The 19,493-nt window shown below is 37.8% G+C and overlaps 1 protein-coding gene across 1 annotated transcript; it reads left to right on the top strand.

Annotated features, from left to right (window-relative positions):
- Positions 1 to 8,864: 8,864 nt before the first annotated feature.
- Positions 8,865 to 19,058, top strand: LOC100918643 (carbonyl reductase [NADPH] 2-like). The gene is made up of 8 exons (XM_003768595.4): positions 8,865 to 8,916; positions 10,525 to 10,622; positions 11,529 to 11,683; positions 12,536 to 12,578; positions 17,015 to 17,114; positions 17,553 to 17,617; positions 17,754 to 17,871; positions 18,202 to 19,058. Exons 1-8 carry the CDS (start codon positions 8,865 to 8,867, stop codon positions 18,303 to 18,305), a joined length of 735 nt encoding a protein of 244 aa, XP_003768643.1. The 3' UTR covers positions 18,306 to 19,058.
- The last annotated feature ends 435 nt before the right edge of the window (positions 19,059 to 19,493 follow it).

The raw sequence follows: 19,493 nt of genomic DNA, 5'->3' as shown, positions 1-19,493 counted from the left end.
GAATAATTTGCAGCTATTACAACTGTGCATACCCTTTGAACCAGCAATATTACTACTACATATGTCTTTCAATGAGATCAAAGACAAAGGGAAAGAAACTATTTGAACAAAAATATTTGTATCACTTTTTTTGTAGTAGCAAAGAACTGGAATCTGAAGAGATATCCATCAATTTGGTATAACTGAACAACTTGTAGGATATGATTATGAGAGAACATTATTATGTTACAAAAAAAGCTAAAGGGAATGGTTTCAGAAAAACCTTAAAATTGCTTGAATAGATACAAAATGAACAGAACCAGAAGAATATAGTTCATACACAGTAATAGTAATATTGTAACAATGATCAAATTTGAAGGAGCTGCCTCTTCTCATCAATACAATGCCCAAGACAATTCCAAAGGACTCATGATGAAAAAAGCTATCTATTTTCAGGGAGAGAACTGCTGAATTCTGAGTACAAATTGAAGCATTTTCTTTCACTTTCTTATTTTTATTTTTTTTAACATGGTTAATGTGTTTTGCATGACTTCACATGTATAATGGATATCATGTTGCTTGTTTTTCAGTAGATGGAGAAAAGGAAGGAGGGTGAGAGAGAATTTGGAACTCAAAATTAAAAGACGAACGCAAAAAATATATATTCTTGCAACAGGACCATTATTATTATCCCAGTTAATCTCAGGAAACTGAGTCCTGGGAAGATTAATTATCTAAGAAGCATAGGATCTTAGAACAGAGGAAAACAAAAAACAGTAAATACAGTTGGCAAGGAAAATCAGAGATTATTACCAAAAAAAAATACTCTGGGAAAAAAAAAGCATTCCACCCACTTCCCAATCAACACTTTTATTGCCAGGTAAATCTTAACCTGTTGTTTTTTTTTTTACTTGAATAGAATCTTCTCTGCTCTTCTGATCCCTTTTATTATCTCTGTATGGTGGGAGAGAAATAGAATTTACATTTAATTGTTTCCATCATACCTATTTCATCTCCTGTAGTTCTCAGATACAAACTGACTTCTCTTAAAGTTCTAACTAGTTTCTAGCTACTTACACGGCCTACCGATATGTACCTGTTATTTATTGGACATTTAAGGGCTTCAAGGGTGACTTTGACTTTTTTGCTTTATCCTCTGACTTCAGAATGAAAATGTGCTATCAGATGTGACTGTATTTCTTTTTTAAATTAAAGCTCTTTATTCTCAGAATATATGCATGTATAATTTTGAACATTCACCATTGCAAAACATTGCATTCCAAATTTTTTCCCTCTCTTTCCCCCACTCCCTCCCCTAGATGGCAAGTAATACAATATATGTTAACCATGTGCAATTCTTCTATATATATTTCCACAAATATCATGCTGCACAAGAAAAATCAAATGCAAAAGGGAAAAAATGGGAAAGAAAACAAAATGCAAGCAAACAACAATAAAAGGAATGAAAATGCTATGTTGTGATCCATACTCAGTTCCCACTGTCCTCTCTCTGAGTGTAGATGGCTCTCTTCATCACAAGATCATTGAAACTGGCCTGAACCTTCTCATTGTTGAAAAGAGCCACATCCATCAGAATTGATCATTGTATAATCTTGCTGTTGCTATGTACAATGATCCCCTGGTTTTGCCCATTTCATTTAGTATCAGTTCTGGTAAGTCTCTCCAGGCCTCTCTGAAGTCATCCAGCATATCATTTTTTATAAAACAATAATATTCCATGACATTCATAGGCCATAATTTATTCAGCCATTCTCCAACTGTTGGCTATCCACTCAGTTTCCAGTTTTTTGCTTCTACAGAAAGGGCTGCCACAAACATTTTTATACATGTGGGTCCCTTTCCCTCCTTTATGATCTCTTTGGGATACAAGCCCAGTAGAAAAAGATTTCAAAACTTTGGTCCTTCAAGATCTGTGATTTTTTTGGTATGCCATAAGGAATACACATCTATATCTATATCTATAGATAGATAGATAGATAGATAGATAGATAGATAGATATAGATATAGATAGGACTATCTCTGTGATTTGTTATAACGAATGTGGGAATTGTTATGATCAGTATGTCTCAACTAATTTAGGCTGGTTGTTGGGTGACAAATATAAAATCCCTCACTGAACTTGAATTTAGAACTCTCTAGCTGGAGATCTTGAGGTCTCTTGGTATAAAATCCAGCACTAGAGGAAAGTTCATCTTTTTTGTTGTTTTGCATAATGAGCTTTTGTATATGTGGCAATCTTTTTGATTCTATCTCCTCAGCATCTCTTACATCTGGCCCTCCTCTCCATTCACACCACTTCCTTCATTATCTAGTCTAGATCATTGCAACAGTCTGTTAAGTGATCTCCTAGCAGTCAGTTCCTTCTCTTCCTGATACAACCTCCACAAAACTGCCAAAGTAGTCTTCCTCAATTCTAAAAACTTTGACATTTAAAGTCTTTTGTAATCTAACTTTGTTTTATATTAGATTGATTGCATTTTATTTTGTTTCATACACAGTCAAACTGTCTTATTTGTGATTATCCAACCGCAACATTCCATCTTCCACTTCTTTGCCTTTCAGATTTCCCCTCTATGGTTGAAAGGCTGTCCTATGTCACCTCTGCCTCTTACACAAATGTAGTACATGAATAGAAGTCTATTAAAACAAGACATAGGGGAGTTGAAACTTGATTTCAACTGAGATGCCCAAAGGAAGGAAGAATGCACAAATACACACACATACACACACAGAATTGGGTATAGAAATGCATTTCATTCAATGAGGAATTAGGAGAGTATGAGGAAAAGGGGGATCTAGAGGGAGGATTACTTAAGGGATGGATTGGTCCTTAACAAAATTTAAGGAAATATAGAAATATTTAGACATCTTTTTAAGGTATTAAAGACTTATGTCTCAAATAAAATTTAACAAGAAATTCAACCTGAGACATTTCTCTGAGCAAGATCATATTTATTTGGGACATATGCTGCCTGTCAACAAATAGGTCAATGGATTGGCTCTCTTTATGTCAAATACCTCCAACAAATAGATAACCCCACCCCTTTTATAGATTTTTGGGGAATACAGAAAAAGAACAGAATGGGGTAGATGACATCATGGGATTGGAGACGACATATTGGTTACAAAGCTGAAATCCAAAGAACAATATGATTCATTGGAAGTTTGGAATGGGGGCTAACAAAGACTCCCCCTTTTCACTCATGAGACTAGAAGTGCTCATTTGAGTGCAGTTGCAAGGTTTAGAGATGACAGTTTTGATCATTGTTCAGTCATATCACTACAAACCATTTGGGAAGAGATGCTGGTTCAGAGTGGCAGAACTGCAGGCTTGCTTTTCAGCTAGGATGGTTGTTCTGTGAGCTTTAGACTGGATCAGAAACTAGAACTGAGATGCTTCTTTGCTCCTGGATTTCAAGCATCACTGCCACTATTCTTTTTCCTTTTTGAATTTATAGTATTAATGCCTTACTCCAAAGATGAATATCACCCTGATCTCAAGTGTTTTTTTCATTCTTCTGTGAATTTGTTGTGATTTAGCTACCAGGAAATAAAGCTGCCCCTTAACATGGATGCCCCATATGAGTCTGGAATTTCCTCCTACTCTTGTCCACAGCCTCTCCCTTGTACTAGAGTACTCTGGAGTGCTCCTGGCCAGATTTCAGTCCTGGATGAAATTCATCCTAGAATTGCTCTAAAATCTCCCTGCCTCCCTTTAATGATCTGAGCTGGAAAAGTGAACTCATTGTGATTTTCTCTTGGATTTGTCCATCAGGATTTGGTCTGGTACATTTTCTAGATCAAGTTGGAGAAGTTTGCTAGGAGAACTCACTGTATTTCTTATTACTCTATGATACTGGCTCTGCCTTTTCAATAGAGAAAGAAAAAAAAAGATAACACTATTTTAGAATTGGAAGGATCCTCATTGACCATCTAGTCTAACCCATAACTTTAAAAATAATTATAATACACACTATAGTGTATCTAACAAATGGTCATTCAGCCATGTTCAGAGACCTTCAGTAAGTGTGTTCCTACCCCCTACCTCCAGAGACACCTCTTTGTTGTTGTTCAATTGTTTCATCCTGTCTGACCCTTTGGGATTTTCTTTGGGATATTTCTTTCTCCAGCTTATTTTACCAAGGGAGAAATTGAGGCAAACTGGGTTAGATGAATTGTCCAGGATCACATAGCTAGTAAGCATTTGAGGCTGGATTTGAACTCAGTTATTGCTGACTCCAGATCTGGCACTTTATGTACTGAATTACCAAGTTGCCCTTTAAGATATCTCTAGATTCTTCTAATTGTTAGGAAGTATTTCCTTAGATCTAATTCTCTTCGAATGGATAGTGTTCAGTAAAAGACATGAGCATAAGGCAAATATGTAAGTTCTTGCTGTTTTCAAATTTTCCAATGATATAGAATCATTATATCCTAAACAATTAGGTAAACAAGTATTTGGCCTAGACATCTGCCCATAATGCTATATACATAATTGTATGAAATAGGGTCCTTAAATGTTTCAAAATGATGCAAGAATAATTAACTATTGATACAATTGTCTGTGGAACCTGACTAATGATTATTGATTATTGAAATTAGAATCAGAAACATCTTCAATATGATTTGGGGAAGAGAATTTTAGTGCAGTCAGTTATCTTAGAAAGATCACGAATGAAAAAGCCAATTTTATTCAAGTTTACTACAGTGGGGAAATAACATTTGTTTGTACAAATAACATTGTTTGTACTATGGTACTGTTTGTACCATATGTGTCCTATGGTATGTGTGTTTTCTTATAAACATCTTCTTTGACATTATTGTTAAAGTTTTAAGCACTTAAGTATCCTTCAAAGGCTTTTATTATAATTGGAGTAAAGTTAGCCTCTTATAAGTAAATTCATTTGTGAATTTAGGAATGGGAAGCCTTTACCTGCAAATGTGTTATTACTCATATTTCCATGCCACCCATTATTTAACTTTCTTGTTTGTCTTTTCTAGGCTCTAAGCCATGCTCTTCCAACTACTTGCTCAAACTATATACCATCTTCTAGCTTATCCCAAGACTCACCACTCTCTTGCATCTAGACCTCACTATGCAGGGTCAACTCTTCTTCCCTTTTCAATCTGAAGTAGTTACAAAAGGTGAGTCATTTGTCCCTTAGTTCCAAATGAATGGTCCCTTTGAGAGGAAATGATGTGGAGTAGCCTTTAGGAATATAATAGTAATAATCCCCAGGCTATTTGACTTTGGGAATGATATAATAGCAACCCAATAGTAGTAGACCCCCATACTTTTTAAAATTTATTTTAAAAAGAAGAGAAAAAATACAGAAAAGGAATACAAAACAAAATAAAACAAAACAAAAAGAACATTGTCATGTGCCCAGAAGAATATCAGGAAGGATTCAAAAACAATAAATTACCAGTTCAAGAAAGTATGTGTGTGTGTGTGTGTGTGTGTGTAGAAGAAATTATATTCATGAGTGTCCATCTTTTTTTTATTTTTTTGTAAATTGTCCTTTTATTCTCTACTGTGCACTTTTTTTACTTTATTCTTTTTTCCCCTTTTCATTCTCTCCCACCACCCGTAAACAGGCTATAGTTAAGAAAAGATATACCTATGCATACATATGTGGATATATAAATACATACATATACAGACCTCCATACATATACACATGTATATCTTTCCTATCCCTGCTGACTCTTTGCTTTAATTCGGCTCCTGATTTGCCTCCTCCCCCATGATCCCTTCTTTATCTTCTTCCACATATTTTGTTTTCTATCTGCCCACAGTTCCCCTTTATTTTTTTAGAGATTTTTTTTATAGTATATATGTAGTGTTTAATTATTTAACCCATTCCCAATGTGAGAAGGTTTTCAGAATTATGAGCTCTCCTCCCTTGAATTTCTCTGTCTATTCTTCCTCTGCATCTCATTTGTATGACACAATTGCTATTTTTACCTTACCTCTGCCCCAGTCTTTTGAGTTGTCCTATTGTTGATGTCAGTGTTAAACATATGTATTCATTTCCCATGTAAAAAGCAACAACAATAAAAACAACAATAACAATTTGTCCATATTGAGTGCCTTGAAATTGATATAGGTTCTTACATATTAAGTTTTCTATAAAATTCAGGTTTGGTTGATAGAAAAGTCCTGAAAATCTGTAAGTTTGTTGAATGTCAATTTTTTTCTCATTAGATATTACAGATAATTTTGATGGATATGACTTTTTGGTTTGCAGGCCTAGTTCTTTTAAGTGCCAGATATGCTTCCAGGACCTGAAGTCTTTTATTATGGCTGCTGATAAATCCTGTACAATTCTAATTCTAGCTCTAACACATTTGAATTGTTTTTTAATTGCTTCTTGCAAGTTTTTCACTCTAATTTGCAGGTTTCAAAATTTGGCCATAATATTCCTATCTGTTTTTCACAAAAGATCTCATTGAGGTGGTGATTAGTGAATTTTTTATGTTTCTACTTTTCCCTCATGCTCCATCACATCATTCCAGGACAATTTTCTTGGATTATTTCTTGCATTATTGTGTCAAGGTCCTTTTTTTGGCCACAATTTTCAGACAGTCTAATTATTCTTAAGTTTTCTCTTCTTGATTTGTTCTCCAGATCTATTGTTTTTCTTATGAGATTTTTCACATTCTGTTTTTTTTTTTCATTCTTTAAATTCAGTTTTGTTATTTCTTGGTCTCTCTTAACTTCATTGGCTTCCCCTTGCCCAGTTCTAGTGTTCAAAGAATTATTTTCATCTTTAAGACTCTGTATCTCCTCTTATAGTTGTTTAACTTTTTTTCATAATTTTCTTGTTTTTCTTGGATAGTTTATATATATTTTAGTTTTTCCTCAATATCTTTCCTTTGATTTTTAAATTCTTCTATAAATTCTCTTTGGGCAGGGAGCCATTTCAGGTTACGTTTTAGGGTAGAAGAAGCTGTTTTTTACTTCAATGTCCTCTTCTAAAAATGAACCCCGATATTCCCTGTTCCCCTAGTATGTTTCTATGGTGTGGTTCTTTCTTCTTTGCAGATTCATTTTTTTAAAAAATAAGAGGTATTAGTATAAGAACCTCTATTCATGGCAGTCATGTCTTTAGTTTCACTTGAATTTTCCCCTATGACCTGGAACTCCAAACCAAGAACTTCATCCTCCAGCAAGTGCCCACAGTCAGCAGCATCCCTGTCCCACTGCCTCTGCATTCACAGGTGTGCTGGTTCCTTATCTCTCAGGGGCACATCCAGCAGCACAGCTGGGCCTGACTTTCCTAATGAGCTGAAGTTTCCCTCAGTCTTCCTGGGCTCTGACTCCACATGCAGTTTAGGAGATGAAAATTGGGTTCCTGCTGAGGCTCCAACCATACCCAGCTTATCCCAGGTCTCCCCACTTGATGCTTTTGCAGACTGAGCCTGGAAGTATTTGCATGTCATATGGAGTTAATCTCAATTAAGGGTCTTTCTTCAGATCTTCTCCATTATATCTGAAGGACTCTGTTCCACCCCAAGTCTTCTTGATTTTTCATCAGTCCATGTTCGACCTGAAATGCAAATTTGTTCTATTTGTGAGAGAAATCTGGAGAGCTTGAAATTACCAACCTGCTCCACCATCTTCCCAGAATCCTAAATTCTGGTAAATCTTTCCAGGTTTTTCTGAAATCATATTTCTTGTCATTTCTTATAACACAATAATATTCCATTACAATCACACACTGTAACTTGTTCAGCCATTCCCCAACTGATGTGGGATCTAATTCTTAGCCACTACAAAAAGAGATGCTATCAATATTTTTGTGCAAGTATTTGACCAACCTACTCTGCCATCTTCCCAGAATCCTCCTCTAACCCCCATTATTTTCAAGAAACTTTCCCACACCTTGGGAATGAGGGTCTCCTTTGGAATGTAACTAGCAGGAGTGACAAGGCACAACCTTGGAGAATGTGTGTGAAAGGAAGTTGGACCTGATATCTTTATTCCATTAAACTATCCTTCAAACATGTCTACATTGTCATCCAAAAGCTGAGGCCACCATCTTGAGTCTTGACCCAAACAATGAGCACTTCTTATTTTCATGAAAAAAGAAAGGAGATCATTGTTAGCCCCAATTACCAAACTTCCCAACGATTATGTAAACCCTAATCTTATGATGTCATTTACCTTGCTCTTTGCTATCTTTCTCTCTTGGAATTTAGCTTGCTTTTATTGGCATTATAATTATAATAAAACTTTGCCTTTCAACTTAGAATTTATCTAAGCTTCCAAACTCTTTGGGGATACCTGTGATACTAGTCAGGAATACCAATTTATTTTTGAGGATCCCCTGCCCTGTGGAACCCCAACATAAAAAATAAATGAGATGCTTGTAAAGCATATAGCTCATTTCTTGGCACATAGTAGGCACTAATTGCTTATATGTTGTTCAGATCTCCAATCTAATAATCAACAAATACTCATTGCATTAATTGTAAGTAGTTTCCAAATTCCTGTTATTTTCAGTATCATGCTTGGAGTTTCAGCTAAGGTATTGTTTAAAGATTTTACAGACCCCAGTCTTTCCTGGTATCCTCTGCCACCATCACCCAGAACTAGGGTGGGGGAATATCTTGGGAGAATCATAATTCTGATGCAACTTTTCCCTACCTATGCACATTCCTGTCTTCAAGCGTACAGCTAAATGTCACTAGTTTCCCCTTTATGTAATCTTGGCAATTGTTTTTTTGCATTGGGTGGAGTTTGTTCCAAGGTTGTAAGGCCCTACCTCTTGTTTTCTGGCCTCAAGCCAGCCCTATGGAAATATAAAGCCCTTCTTGGAAAAGCCCCTCACCTGTCCTGGGCTCTCCTTCCAGCACCATGCAGATCACCTTCAGTGGACTCAGAGCCCTGGTCACCGGTGCAGGAAAAGGTGAGAATGAAGGGGAAAGGGTTGACAGGGGGAACTCAGGTCCAAGTTCCCAATCCTCCCCAAATGTTGCCTAGATTTTGGGAAAGATGAAAGCTAAGCTGCAGGATATTCTTCCAGATGAAACACTGAGAAAGTATTCTCCGGTAACTAAAATATTTGGGAAGAGAATCTGGCGTAGATTATATTTTCCACATCAAGAACCCATCTGCTGAAGCCTACCCACTTCTCAGAATAATGTTTTTTTTAAAAAATGCATAAAATAAAATCATAGGATTACCAAAAAAGATAATTACTTGAAATACAGTTATCAAGAAAAAAAATTTTTTTGAAGTTCCAAGACCTCAGGTCAATAACCTCTGGTTTTACAAGATCGGGTCCTGTGACGCATGTTTGTATGTGAGCATAATAATTGATCCCATGCTGTGTGTTTTTTAAATCAAAAGTACCCTCTTCCCTCATCCCTAGTACTTTGTGAAGAGTTTTGGGGAGGGAGGATTTGAGGATGCTTCAGATTGCCTTCAGGTAATGATAGTGCAGTGAAGAGAGCTCTGGCCTTCGATTTGAATTGAAATTCAGTTTCAGATACTTACCAGCTGTGAGACCCTGGGCAAGATTTCACTCAGTTTCCTCATCTGGAGAATGCCAAATCACTCCAATATTCTTGCCAAGAAAACCCCAAGTGGGGTCACAAAGAGTCATATACAGCTGAAACCACTCAACAACAACACAAGTTTGACAGAAATCCTCAAATCTTGCCATGAGTCTTAAGGCTAAGTCTTTATCCTTCTTGTTCAATCCTCCTTGCCAACATCAGGGTCCAGTCTAAGATATTTAGGGAAGAGAGACAACAGAAAGGAAATCCTGCAAGCATGCTCCCACTGCTGCTGGAGGGGTTGGGAAAAGGGGAGGAGAGCTTGTATAAGAGGCTGGGCCTCTTAGGTATAAAAGGTTTTAATTTTTTCTCCCTTCAAAACTTAAAGAAAAAAATTTCAAAACTTAGGAAGATTCAGAAGGGTGGGTAAGATGTCTCTAAAGAGTTTATGGAACAAAACTAGTATATATTCATTGGACAGGAATGTATGGTTAGCCTGAGATAATCCTAAAGGAAACCACACAGGGGCTGTATTTCTAATAGCCCTTGTCTTTGCAAAGAAATCTGAACCTTGCTCCATTCAAACCTTGCATAATGAACACGGATTAAGAAAGTGAAGAATACTTGCTGGCACTAGAAGGTAATGTTTAATCTTTTACAGCATGTTCCAAAAGTCTTAGGGCAATTTAAAACTTAATTTTAAAAGTTTTACAATTTAAATTTTAAATTTTAAGTTAAATTATTTTAAATTTCAAATCAATTTTAAGCATTTTTAAAGAAGGAATAGCATTGAATTATGTTGGAGTTCACAATGTCTCTTTTGCTCAGTGAGGGACCACAGAGTAGAGAACTGGTATCAGAAGTTTATGTAAATTTGTTCAAGTTATTCTTTGTAGGCCAAGTACCCCAGCTATGGCAATTTTGGTGAGGAGTGAGACAGCAAAGGTAGCATTTTGAGGAATACTTGTAGTCAGAGTAAGGGACCTGAGATGCCATAGATCCATTTGCTCCTACAGGGATTGGAAGGGATACTGTGAAGGCGCTGCATGACTCTGGGGCCAAAGTGGTGGCTGTGAGCAGAACTAAAGAGGATCTGGCCAGTCTTTCTAAGGAGGTGAGAAAGTTCAGCCCTGAACCTCATTCCCCACTTTCTAAATCCCATATCCAGGCAGAGCAGTGCTTGCCAATTTTGGCATGGGGAACCATCTTTTTAAATAAGGAATTATTATCTTTTTTGAATTTTGTACCCCTTCTCATGAGTATCACAAAGGGTATGGACTCCTTCTCAAAATATGTTTTTAAATGCATAAAATAAAATAAAATACAAAGGAAACCAATTATATAAATGCATAAAATAAAATATGAGTAATATCCAGAGGCCATTATCAAATTACAAAGAAAAGATAATGGGAGCCAAGGTCAAGAACTCTGATTTCAACCAACTTTTAAAGATAATTCTGTTGGAGCCAAAGGGATCATGTCCTCTGATACTAAAGATGTCACCCTATGTGTAAGGGATGATGCAAAGCCTTGGAGAAGCTACTACAAGACAAGGGGCAGAAAAAGAGATTGAATTAGGGAGTGGAAATAGGCCAACTGGAAACTAACTGTTTTCACCAATTATTCTTATTACCTGAAAGGCTGGCTCATGTTGTTTTAAGCAGTTAACTGAGCTTTCAAAGGGCTACTAAATTTCAGGTTTCTGAGCCCAATTTCAGTCTTCTTCAACTAGTAATAAGCTCTGGGCTTTCACTTTCACAGCTCTTAAGACATAAGATCACAGGATACAAAAATTTATAATTGAAAGTGACCTTAAATCATATAATTCAACCACCTCATTTTATAAATGAGGATACAGATTTATTTGTAAGGGTATAATTTTGTCCATGGTCACATCTATCACTTCAGTTTTCTCTTTATCCTGTATACTTCTACCCATCTCTCCTCCCCCCTTTCTATTTCCTATTTCCTTTCTCATCTTGGGAGTATCTTCCTGACATTTGTCTCTCTTGCTCCACAGTGTCCAGGATTAGAGCCAATCTGCGTGGACCTGGGAGATTGGGAGGCTACTTCACGAGCTCTTGGAAATATAGGTCCCGTAGACCTATTGGTAAACAATGCAGGTGTACTTCTGACAGAGCCCTTTTTGGAGGTCTCCAAGGAGGCTTTTGACAGGTTAGAGATGGAATTAGAGGGAGGGGTAGAGAATAGAAGAATGAAGACAGGCTCTGGAGGCTTGAAGGATCCTTAAGTGGGTCAAGGAGTCAAGGATTTAGGATATAAAGAGGATATTTCTCAGAAAAGAGAAGCATGAAAGTTCCACTCCTTTCTATTTTGGTTATTAATAAAGCTTTTTATTTTCAAAATATATGCATGGATAATTTTTCAGCATTAACCCTTGCAAAACCTTTTGTTCCAATTTTCCCTCCCTTTTCTCCACTTCTTTCCTTAGATGGCAAGTAATCCAGTATATGTTAAACATGGTAGAAATATATGTTAAATCCAATATATGCATATATATTTATACAATTATCATACTGCAAAAGAAAAATCAAATCAAACAGGAAAAAAATGAAAAAGAAAATAAAATGCAAGCAAACAACAACAAAAAAGAGTGAAAATGCTATGTTGTGAACCACACTCAGTTCTGTACTCCTCTCTCTGGGTGTACATGGTTCTCTTCATCACAAGATCATTGTTCCACTCTTTTCTAGAAGAAGAGCAGAATCTCTGTGCTAATAAGGAAGTGGATGGGGAGGGAAAGACAATGCTGGGGAAGTATAGGGTAGGGATGATGGAGAGTTGGGAGAAGGCGATAAGAAACAAGATCTCAGCCCTGCTACTAATTACTTATGTGACTTTGGGTCACGCTTTTTCCTCTGTCTAGGTTTCAAATTCTACTTCTCTAAAACCATCTGAATAGATCTAAGTTGTTGCAAAGATCTAAGGTTTCTTCTAGCTCTAAATATGCTATGAACCCTGGGGAGAAGGGAGGCATCCATGACTGATAAGAATATTTGTCTGCAGGACCATCAATGTGAATCTTCGCTCTGTGATCCAGGTGTCCCAGGTAATGATGATGGACTGATATCTAGGCCCCAGCTTCTTAAACTATTGTGACTCCATATGGGCTCTTGTAATTGAATGTAGGGGTTGTGAAATTGTGATTTTTATCAGTAAGTGTTTGATTTGTTTTCCTATTTTATCTACCTATATATCTGAGGCCACATAAGAATTTCACAGGGAAAAGGGGATCATGAGTGGAAAAAGTTTAAAAAGCCCTGGTCTAGCTAGAGGGCACAGTGAATACAAGTTTGGTGCCCGGGGATTGTCAATCAGCAAGTCTGGTGCAAATAAGTCACTAATCGACTTTGTAATTAATGTAATTAATAAACAAATATTAACTGCTCTCAGACTTTTTTTGAAGAGCAATCTGATAAGACAAATAAAAGTTATAAAAGTAATATTTTTGACTTAATAAATCCAATATTGAGAATATATCCTGAAAGTGTTATAAAACATACACACACCCAACTCATGTGTAGATTTTCATGGCTACATTATGCTCTTTTTTGTGATTGAGTCATTTCAGTTTTCCCTGACTCTTTGTGACCTCACTTGGATCAAACATACTGAAGCATTTTCCCCACTTCCTTTGCCAACTTATTTTACAGGTGAGTAAATAGGGTCAAATGATTTGCACAGGGTCACCCGGCTAGTATTTGTGTGAGGCCAGATTTGAATTCAGGAAAGTCATCCTGATTCCCAGCCCAGTATTCTTATTTATTGCACCACCTAGCTAACAGACATTATATGTAATAGCAAATAAATAAACAAAAAGCAGAAGAAAACAAAAAGAAATCAAAGCAAACTAAATGTCTGTTAATAGGAGACTGGTTAAATTATTGATGGAATATCATATGGATGATATGAAATGAATGGGATATTATAATGTAGTTAAGAACAGTATGAGAAATATAGTGAAATTTGGAAACTTGATAGTCTATTCTCTAATAAGATGAGAGGGAAACAACTAAGTAGGCAGTTCTCCAAAGAAGAAACAAATTCTCCAGTAGAAACCTTTTCCCAGCCCTTAATGTCTTTTTCTTTGATGTCATCCCATCAGAGTCCATTCACAATCACATTCTCAGTCCCTGTGATGCTCCTCCTCTGTGTGCCCCAGTGTCAGATAAAGTTTGCAAGAGTTACAGATATAGCTTTTCTGTCTAGGGATGTGAACAGTTTAACCTTTCAATATATATTTTTCCCCTGTTAATCTTCCTATTGTTCTCTTGAGTCCTGTGTTTGCAGATTAAATTTCCTGTTTAGTCCTGTTTTTTCTGATAAAAATGATTAAAAGTCTCTGACTTCACTGAAGAGCCACCTCCCCCCTACCCGAAAAGGTGATGCTGAGTCTCTCTGGGTAGTTAATTCTTGGTTATCACCCCAGGTCCTTTGCCTTCCAAAATATGGTATTGCAGGTCCTCTGATCCTTTATTGTAGAAGCTACCAGGTCCTGGGTAATGCTGTCTCTCCTTGACATCTCACTGGTTTTTGTCTGGCAGCATGCAGTATTTTTGCCTTTAGATTGGAGTTTTGGAGTTTTGCAACAATGCTCCTTGGGGTTTTCCTCCTGGGAATCGTTTTCCAGAAGTGATTGATGAATTCTTTCAGGGAGTATTTCCCCCTGCATTTCAGAAACTCCAGGCCACGTTTCCTTCACAAGTGCTATCCAGGCTTTTTTTTTTTTTTTTTTTTTTTTTTTTTTTTTTTTTTTTTTTTTTTTAATAATCTTCAGGTAGACCGATAATTTTTAGAATGTTTCTTCTGGATCTATTTCCCAGGTCAGCTATTTTGCCAAAGAGGTATTTCCTATTTTCTCCCTTGTTTTTATTCGTTTATTTAGTTTAATTGATTCTTGGTGTCTCACAAAGTCACTAGCTTCCATTTGCCCTGTACGAGTTTATACTGAGTTATTTTCTTCTGTTATGTTTTGTATCTGTTTTTTTTTTTTATTTGGTTTATTCTACTTTTTAAGAACTTGTTTTCCTCAAAGAGTTTTTTTCCCCTCATGTATACCTATCAATTCTTTTCTCATTTTTTCTTCTCCCTCTCTTCTTTGCCTTTTGGAGTCTTTCATGAGCATTTCCTGAGAAGTCTCTTTGGGCTTGAAACCAACTGATCTCCCTCTTTGTGGGTATTCTGTCCCAGTTTGGTGTTTGGCCTGCCCTGCTAATAATAGCTTTCTATGGTCAAGCTTATTTTCTGTTTCTTGCTCATTTTCTGTCCTTTTCTTTTGGCATTTCCTCTATTTTTTACTTTTACGGTTGAATCTGCTCCTGGGAAACAGGGGGCACTGTCCCAAGCTTCTTGTGCAGCTCTGAGCCTTGGCTTTGAGCACAGAGCCCCCTTGTGTTGGCAGAGGATAGCTTTGCCTGCTCTAGGCAGGTAATAGCCTGGTTTCCCAGAGTTTGCCTTCTGAGCTGGAAATGGAAGCTGCCCCCTTGTTGTGCCCCTCTGCTGAGCCAGGACCGAGGGTTGCTGATCTGCTATGATGAAGACCCTCTCACTGGTTTTCCCAGAGTCTGTCTGACTCAGGATGAACACCTTCTTCACCCAGTGAGACGGAGCTTGCTTTAAGTTTTTTCAGTCTGTCTTGAGCTGGAGAGAGGTTTCATTCAGTCAGATTCTGTTCAGAGGCTCGATTTCATGTGGTTTTTTTCTAGGGAAACTGGGAGAGCTCAAGCATCCCCCTGACTTTACTCCAACATCTTGGCTCCACTCTCAGAATTCTTTCCAGGCCAACATAAATTTTCTTTATATATATATATGTATATATATATATATATATATATACATATATATATATAAAGAAAATTTATGTTGGCCTGGAAAGAATTCTGAGAGTGGAGCCAAGATGTTGGAGTAAAGTCAGGGGGATGCTTGAGCTCTCCCAGTTTCCCTAGAAAAAAACCACATGAAATCGAGCCTCTGAACAGAATCTGACTGAATGAAACCTCTCTCCAGCTCGAGACAGACTGGAAAACCTTCAAGCAAGCTCCGTCAGAGCCCATGCCTGGGTAATTTTTTACAACATTATCCCTTGCACTCACTTTTGTTCCGACTTTTCCCCTCTCTCCCTTCACCCCCTCCCCTGGATGGCAAGCAGTCCTATACATGTTGAATATGTCACCATATAGCCTAGATACAATATATGTGTGCAGAACCAAACAGTTCTCTTTCAACATAAATTTTCAAGTGCGCACAGGCTAATTATCTGCAGAGTTCTGCTGGTCTACTTCAGGAAGTAGGAGTGGATTTTTCTCGATAGGGGGTCTTCAAGCAAAGAATGAATGGCCATTGATTTTATAAGTTCTACAAGACAAAGCAGAAATGATTAGTATTTGCATTCGATCTGAGTCTATCAGGCTCCAAACAATAACCAAATAGAGCTTGGTCTGGGACCTCTTGGTGTTGAGAATCAAAGTGGTTTTAGTTTAAGGCATGGTCCTTAGGAAAGAAATCTAGCTAGTAAACCCCAAGATACTTTGGGAGAGTTCAAAGATCCAAAAGAAAAAAAAGCTCTTAAAAGCATCTATAGGAAAGGGTATGATACTCTATGTGACCAGAGAAAAGGAAGAAAGGAAGAAAAAAGTGACTTTGCACTCCCTCACTTCAATCCAATTCACTTTTGTCATGGTCCTCTTCAAGAATAAAGGACAAACTATATCAACAAGTTGTAGAAGAGATTCTTGTTCAGCTGATACAATTGTTAGAATTCTGGATCTGAAGTTAGGAAGATCTGAGTTCAAATCTGACCTCGCTACACTTTGTAGCCCTGGACAAACCTCTCTCAGGGGATCAAATGAGAAAATGTTTGTAAAGATCTTTATTAATCTTAAAGTGCTATTTAAGCTAGGTGGCTCAGTGCATAGAACACTGGGCTTGGAATTAGGAAGGAAGATATCTTCCTGAGTTTAAATCTGGCCTCAGACACTTTCTAGCTTTGTGATCCTAGGGAAGTCATTTAACCCTGTTCACCTGAGTTTCCTCATCTGTCAAATGAATTGTAGAAGGAAATGATAAACCATTCCAACATCTTTGCTATGAAAAGCCCTAATGGAGTCAAGAAGAAGTTAAGCGTGACTGAACAAAGACAACAAAAATTATTACTACTACCAGAGGAAAAGTGAATGAGAATGAATAAGCAAATAAAATCCTAATGGGAATTTTAAGAGAAAGTAACCAAAAAGTTAAGATATTTTGTAGATATAAAATATCCATTAGCAAGTTTGTTTGGTCATGGTGATGTCCAACATTAAGTTTTTAATGATATTTATTTTTAAAAAGAAGACATTTGAAAGGAATTAGTTACTCCAGTAACTATACTTTTGGCCCTCTAAATTTTGAAGCTGTGGGATAAATCCTACTTACCCCATTCCAATTATAACTCTAAGGGTTAGAAGGCAGTGAAATCAGGATCCTTCTCCTTCTACTGGTTCCCAGATCATTGCCAGAGGGATGATTGCTCGTGGGGTCCCAGGATCCATTGTCAATATCTCCAGCTTGGTCTCTCGAGCCACTATTCCTACCTTGACCAGCTACAGTGAGTGTCCTCTCTTTTTTGCCTGCTACTGCTCCTACCCAGTCCCTGAATCAATCCCTGAGTCCTAAGTCCATGGGCAGAAGTGGAGTCCATCCCTCAGTTAGGTTTGAGGCATAGTACATTGGATTCAGAATCAGAAGAAGACCCATTCTGAATCTTAATTCTGATATCTCTGTGACTTTGGGGAAACTGAGGTTCAGAGAGAGAAAGTAATTAGATCCTCTTTAGAAGATCCTAACAGAGCTCTCTGGTCCCTGCTAGCTCTATAATCCTACTACCCCATTCTCCTCCTTCCCCTCTAAAGTTTTGATTTTCCTACTTGCCCAGGAAGCCCCCCACAATCCTCTTAGGGATAAGAATCACTAAGCTTAAGGAAAGCAGTGTTACTCTCCCAGACTGGGTTCCTTATAGTTTTTCTCCTTTCATTCATTCCTCCAGGTTGCACCAAAAGTGCAATGGACATGCTGACCAAGGTGATGGCCCTGGAGCTTGGGCCACACAAGGTGAGAGCTCTGGACTAGTAGGAAGCCTTGGGAAATGAGAGTTACAAGTAAAGCTATGGAGCTAGGAACCTTTAAAACCTATGGGAATAGGGACTCTGAAAAATTCAGGCTGAGGGCTGCCTCTTTTGGTATTCAGATTCGAGTAAATACAGTGAATCCCACAGTCGTCCTCACTAACATGGGAAGAAAGGTCTCTGCAGATCCAGAATTTGCTAATGCTCTAAAGGAACGCACTCCTCTGAAGAAGTTTGCAGGTATGCATATGTCTGTATCCATAGGTAGGGTGAGGAGGATGACCATTGGCTCCCTTCCCCAGCAGGATTTCATCAGAGAATTACTGAGCCTTGTCAAGAGAAGGCCACAGATCCAGGGCATAGATGGGTGGTTAAGCTGGGTCATCTCTCCTTCCCCCCAGACTTTCTCTGCTACCCTCCCAATTTCCTGTTAATATTAGGGTAGGAGGAAAGGAGCCCCCAGGCCCAATTCAGCCCCTCCTCTAAACAGAGTTAATTCTACAATTTTACTCTCTTGCTCCCCACTTTGAAGAAAAGCCCTTCCTCTTACTTTATCCCTTCTCCTTGCAGAGGTGGAAGATGTGGTTTACAGCATCCTCTTTCTTCTGAGCGACAAAAGTGCCATGACCAATGGCTCAGGCATTCTGGTTGATGGCGGGTATCTGGCCTCCTAAGCTCCAGTAGGGAGGGTCCACAGATATTAGAACAATGAGTGGGAATTCTGCTTCATTTCCCCCCAACCCCTACCTGCTATAAAGTCCTACACTCCCTCATTTCCTTCTCCTACTCAATCATCAGCCCTTCCCAAACCACCTATGGTTCCTACCCCAACTAAACAAAAAGGTCCCACCTTCTTGCAGCTTTTAATCATCTCCCAGGAGTAGTAGCTTCTTGGCTTTCTCAGAAAATCCTTCATTTCAATCCCACTTTCATTCCCTTCCCCCAATACCCCAGTGGATAAATCTCAGAGAATGCTTAAAGCAAAGTCCTATAACCCATTCTTTTTTCACCCCATTTCTTCCTCTAATTGGTTCTAGATTTGGAATTGGTGGATTCCATCTTGATTCTAATCCTAGCTCTGGATTTTAGTGTCTGCTCTGGGAAAGTTACAACCTCTCTGGGCCAAGGGTTGGACTACATGGCCTATAGGCTCTCTTTCCATCTCTAATCTATAAGCCTAGGAACCAGAGGATTCAAACCTGTAACACAGCAGTGCTTTTCTTCACCTACTAGTGGGAAGAGTGGGAGTTGGGATGAACCTGAGGACAGGAAAAGGCAACAATCATCAATAAACCTGACATGGAAAGACTGAGATTCTGCAGCTCCTTAAAAGTATATGAAATCATGCCCTGAGCTAGGAGTCCCAAGGGTTGGGTTTTAGTTCCTATTCTGATAGGACCTTGGTGGGTGACTTTAGATTTCCTCATCTTTATTTTTTTAATAGTATTTTATTTTTTCCAATTGTATGTAAAGATAACTTTTAATGTTTTTTGTATATTTATTTTTACAAAATTTTGATTTCCAGATTTTTCTTCCTTTCTTCTCTCCCCTCTTCCTAAAACAGTAAGCAATTTGATATGTTATACACACACAATCATGTAAAACATTTTTCCATTATTAGTTGTTGTAAAAGAAGAAACAAGATTTCCTCATCTTTTAAATGAGAAAGTCAGACTATGTGATCTGCACTGAAGATCACTTTCAATTCTGATAATCTAGTTTTGTACAGGGAAATTAGGATGCTAATACTTGAATTGAGAGTACCTTTCCCTTGAAAATTCTTGCTCTGCAACAAAAGCAATTTAACAAGTCTTTATTAAGCACCTATGATATACAGAGCACCAACTAGGCAATTGGGGGAG

This window comes from Sarcophilus harrisii, chromosome 4 (assembly GCF_902635505.1).
Source record: "Sarcophilus harrisii chromosome 4, mSarHar1.11, whole genome shotgun sequence".
Classification (NCBI taxonomy): Eukaryota; Metazoa; Chordata; class Mammalia; order Dasyuromorphia; family Dasyuridae; genus Sarcophilus; species Sarcophilus harrisii.
This window is presented reverse-complemented; position numbering and strand designations above follow the sequence as displayed.

Coding starts and splice junctions, on each gene's coding strand:
- LOC100918643 (XM_003768595.4), top strand. CDS start 8,865: ATGCAGATCACCTTCAGTGGACTCAGAGCCCTGGTCACCGGTGCAGGA. Junction 8,917..10,524: donor GGTCACCGGTGCAGGAAAAG/GTGAGAATGAAG, acceptor TTGCTCCTACAG/GGATTGGAAGGGATACTGTG. Junction 10,623..11,528: donor TGGCCAGTCTTTCTAAGGAG/GTGAGAAAGTTC, acceptor CTTGCTCCACAG/TGTCCAGGATTAGAGCCAAT.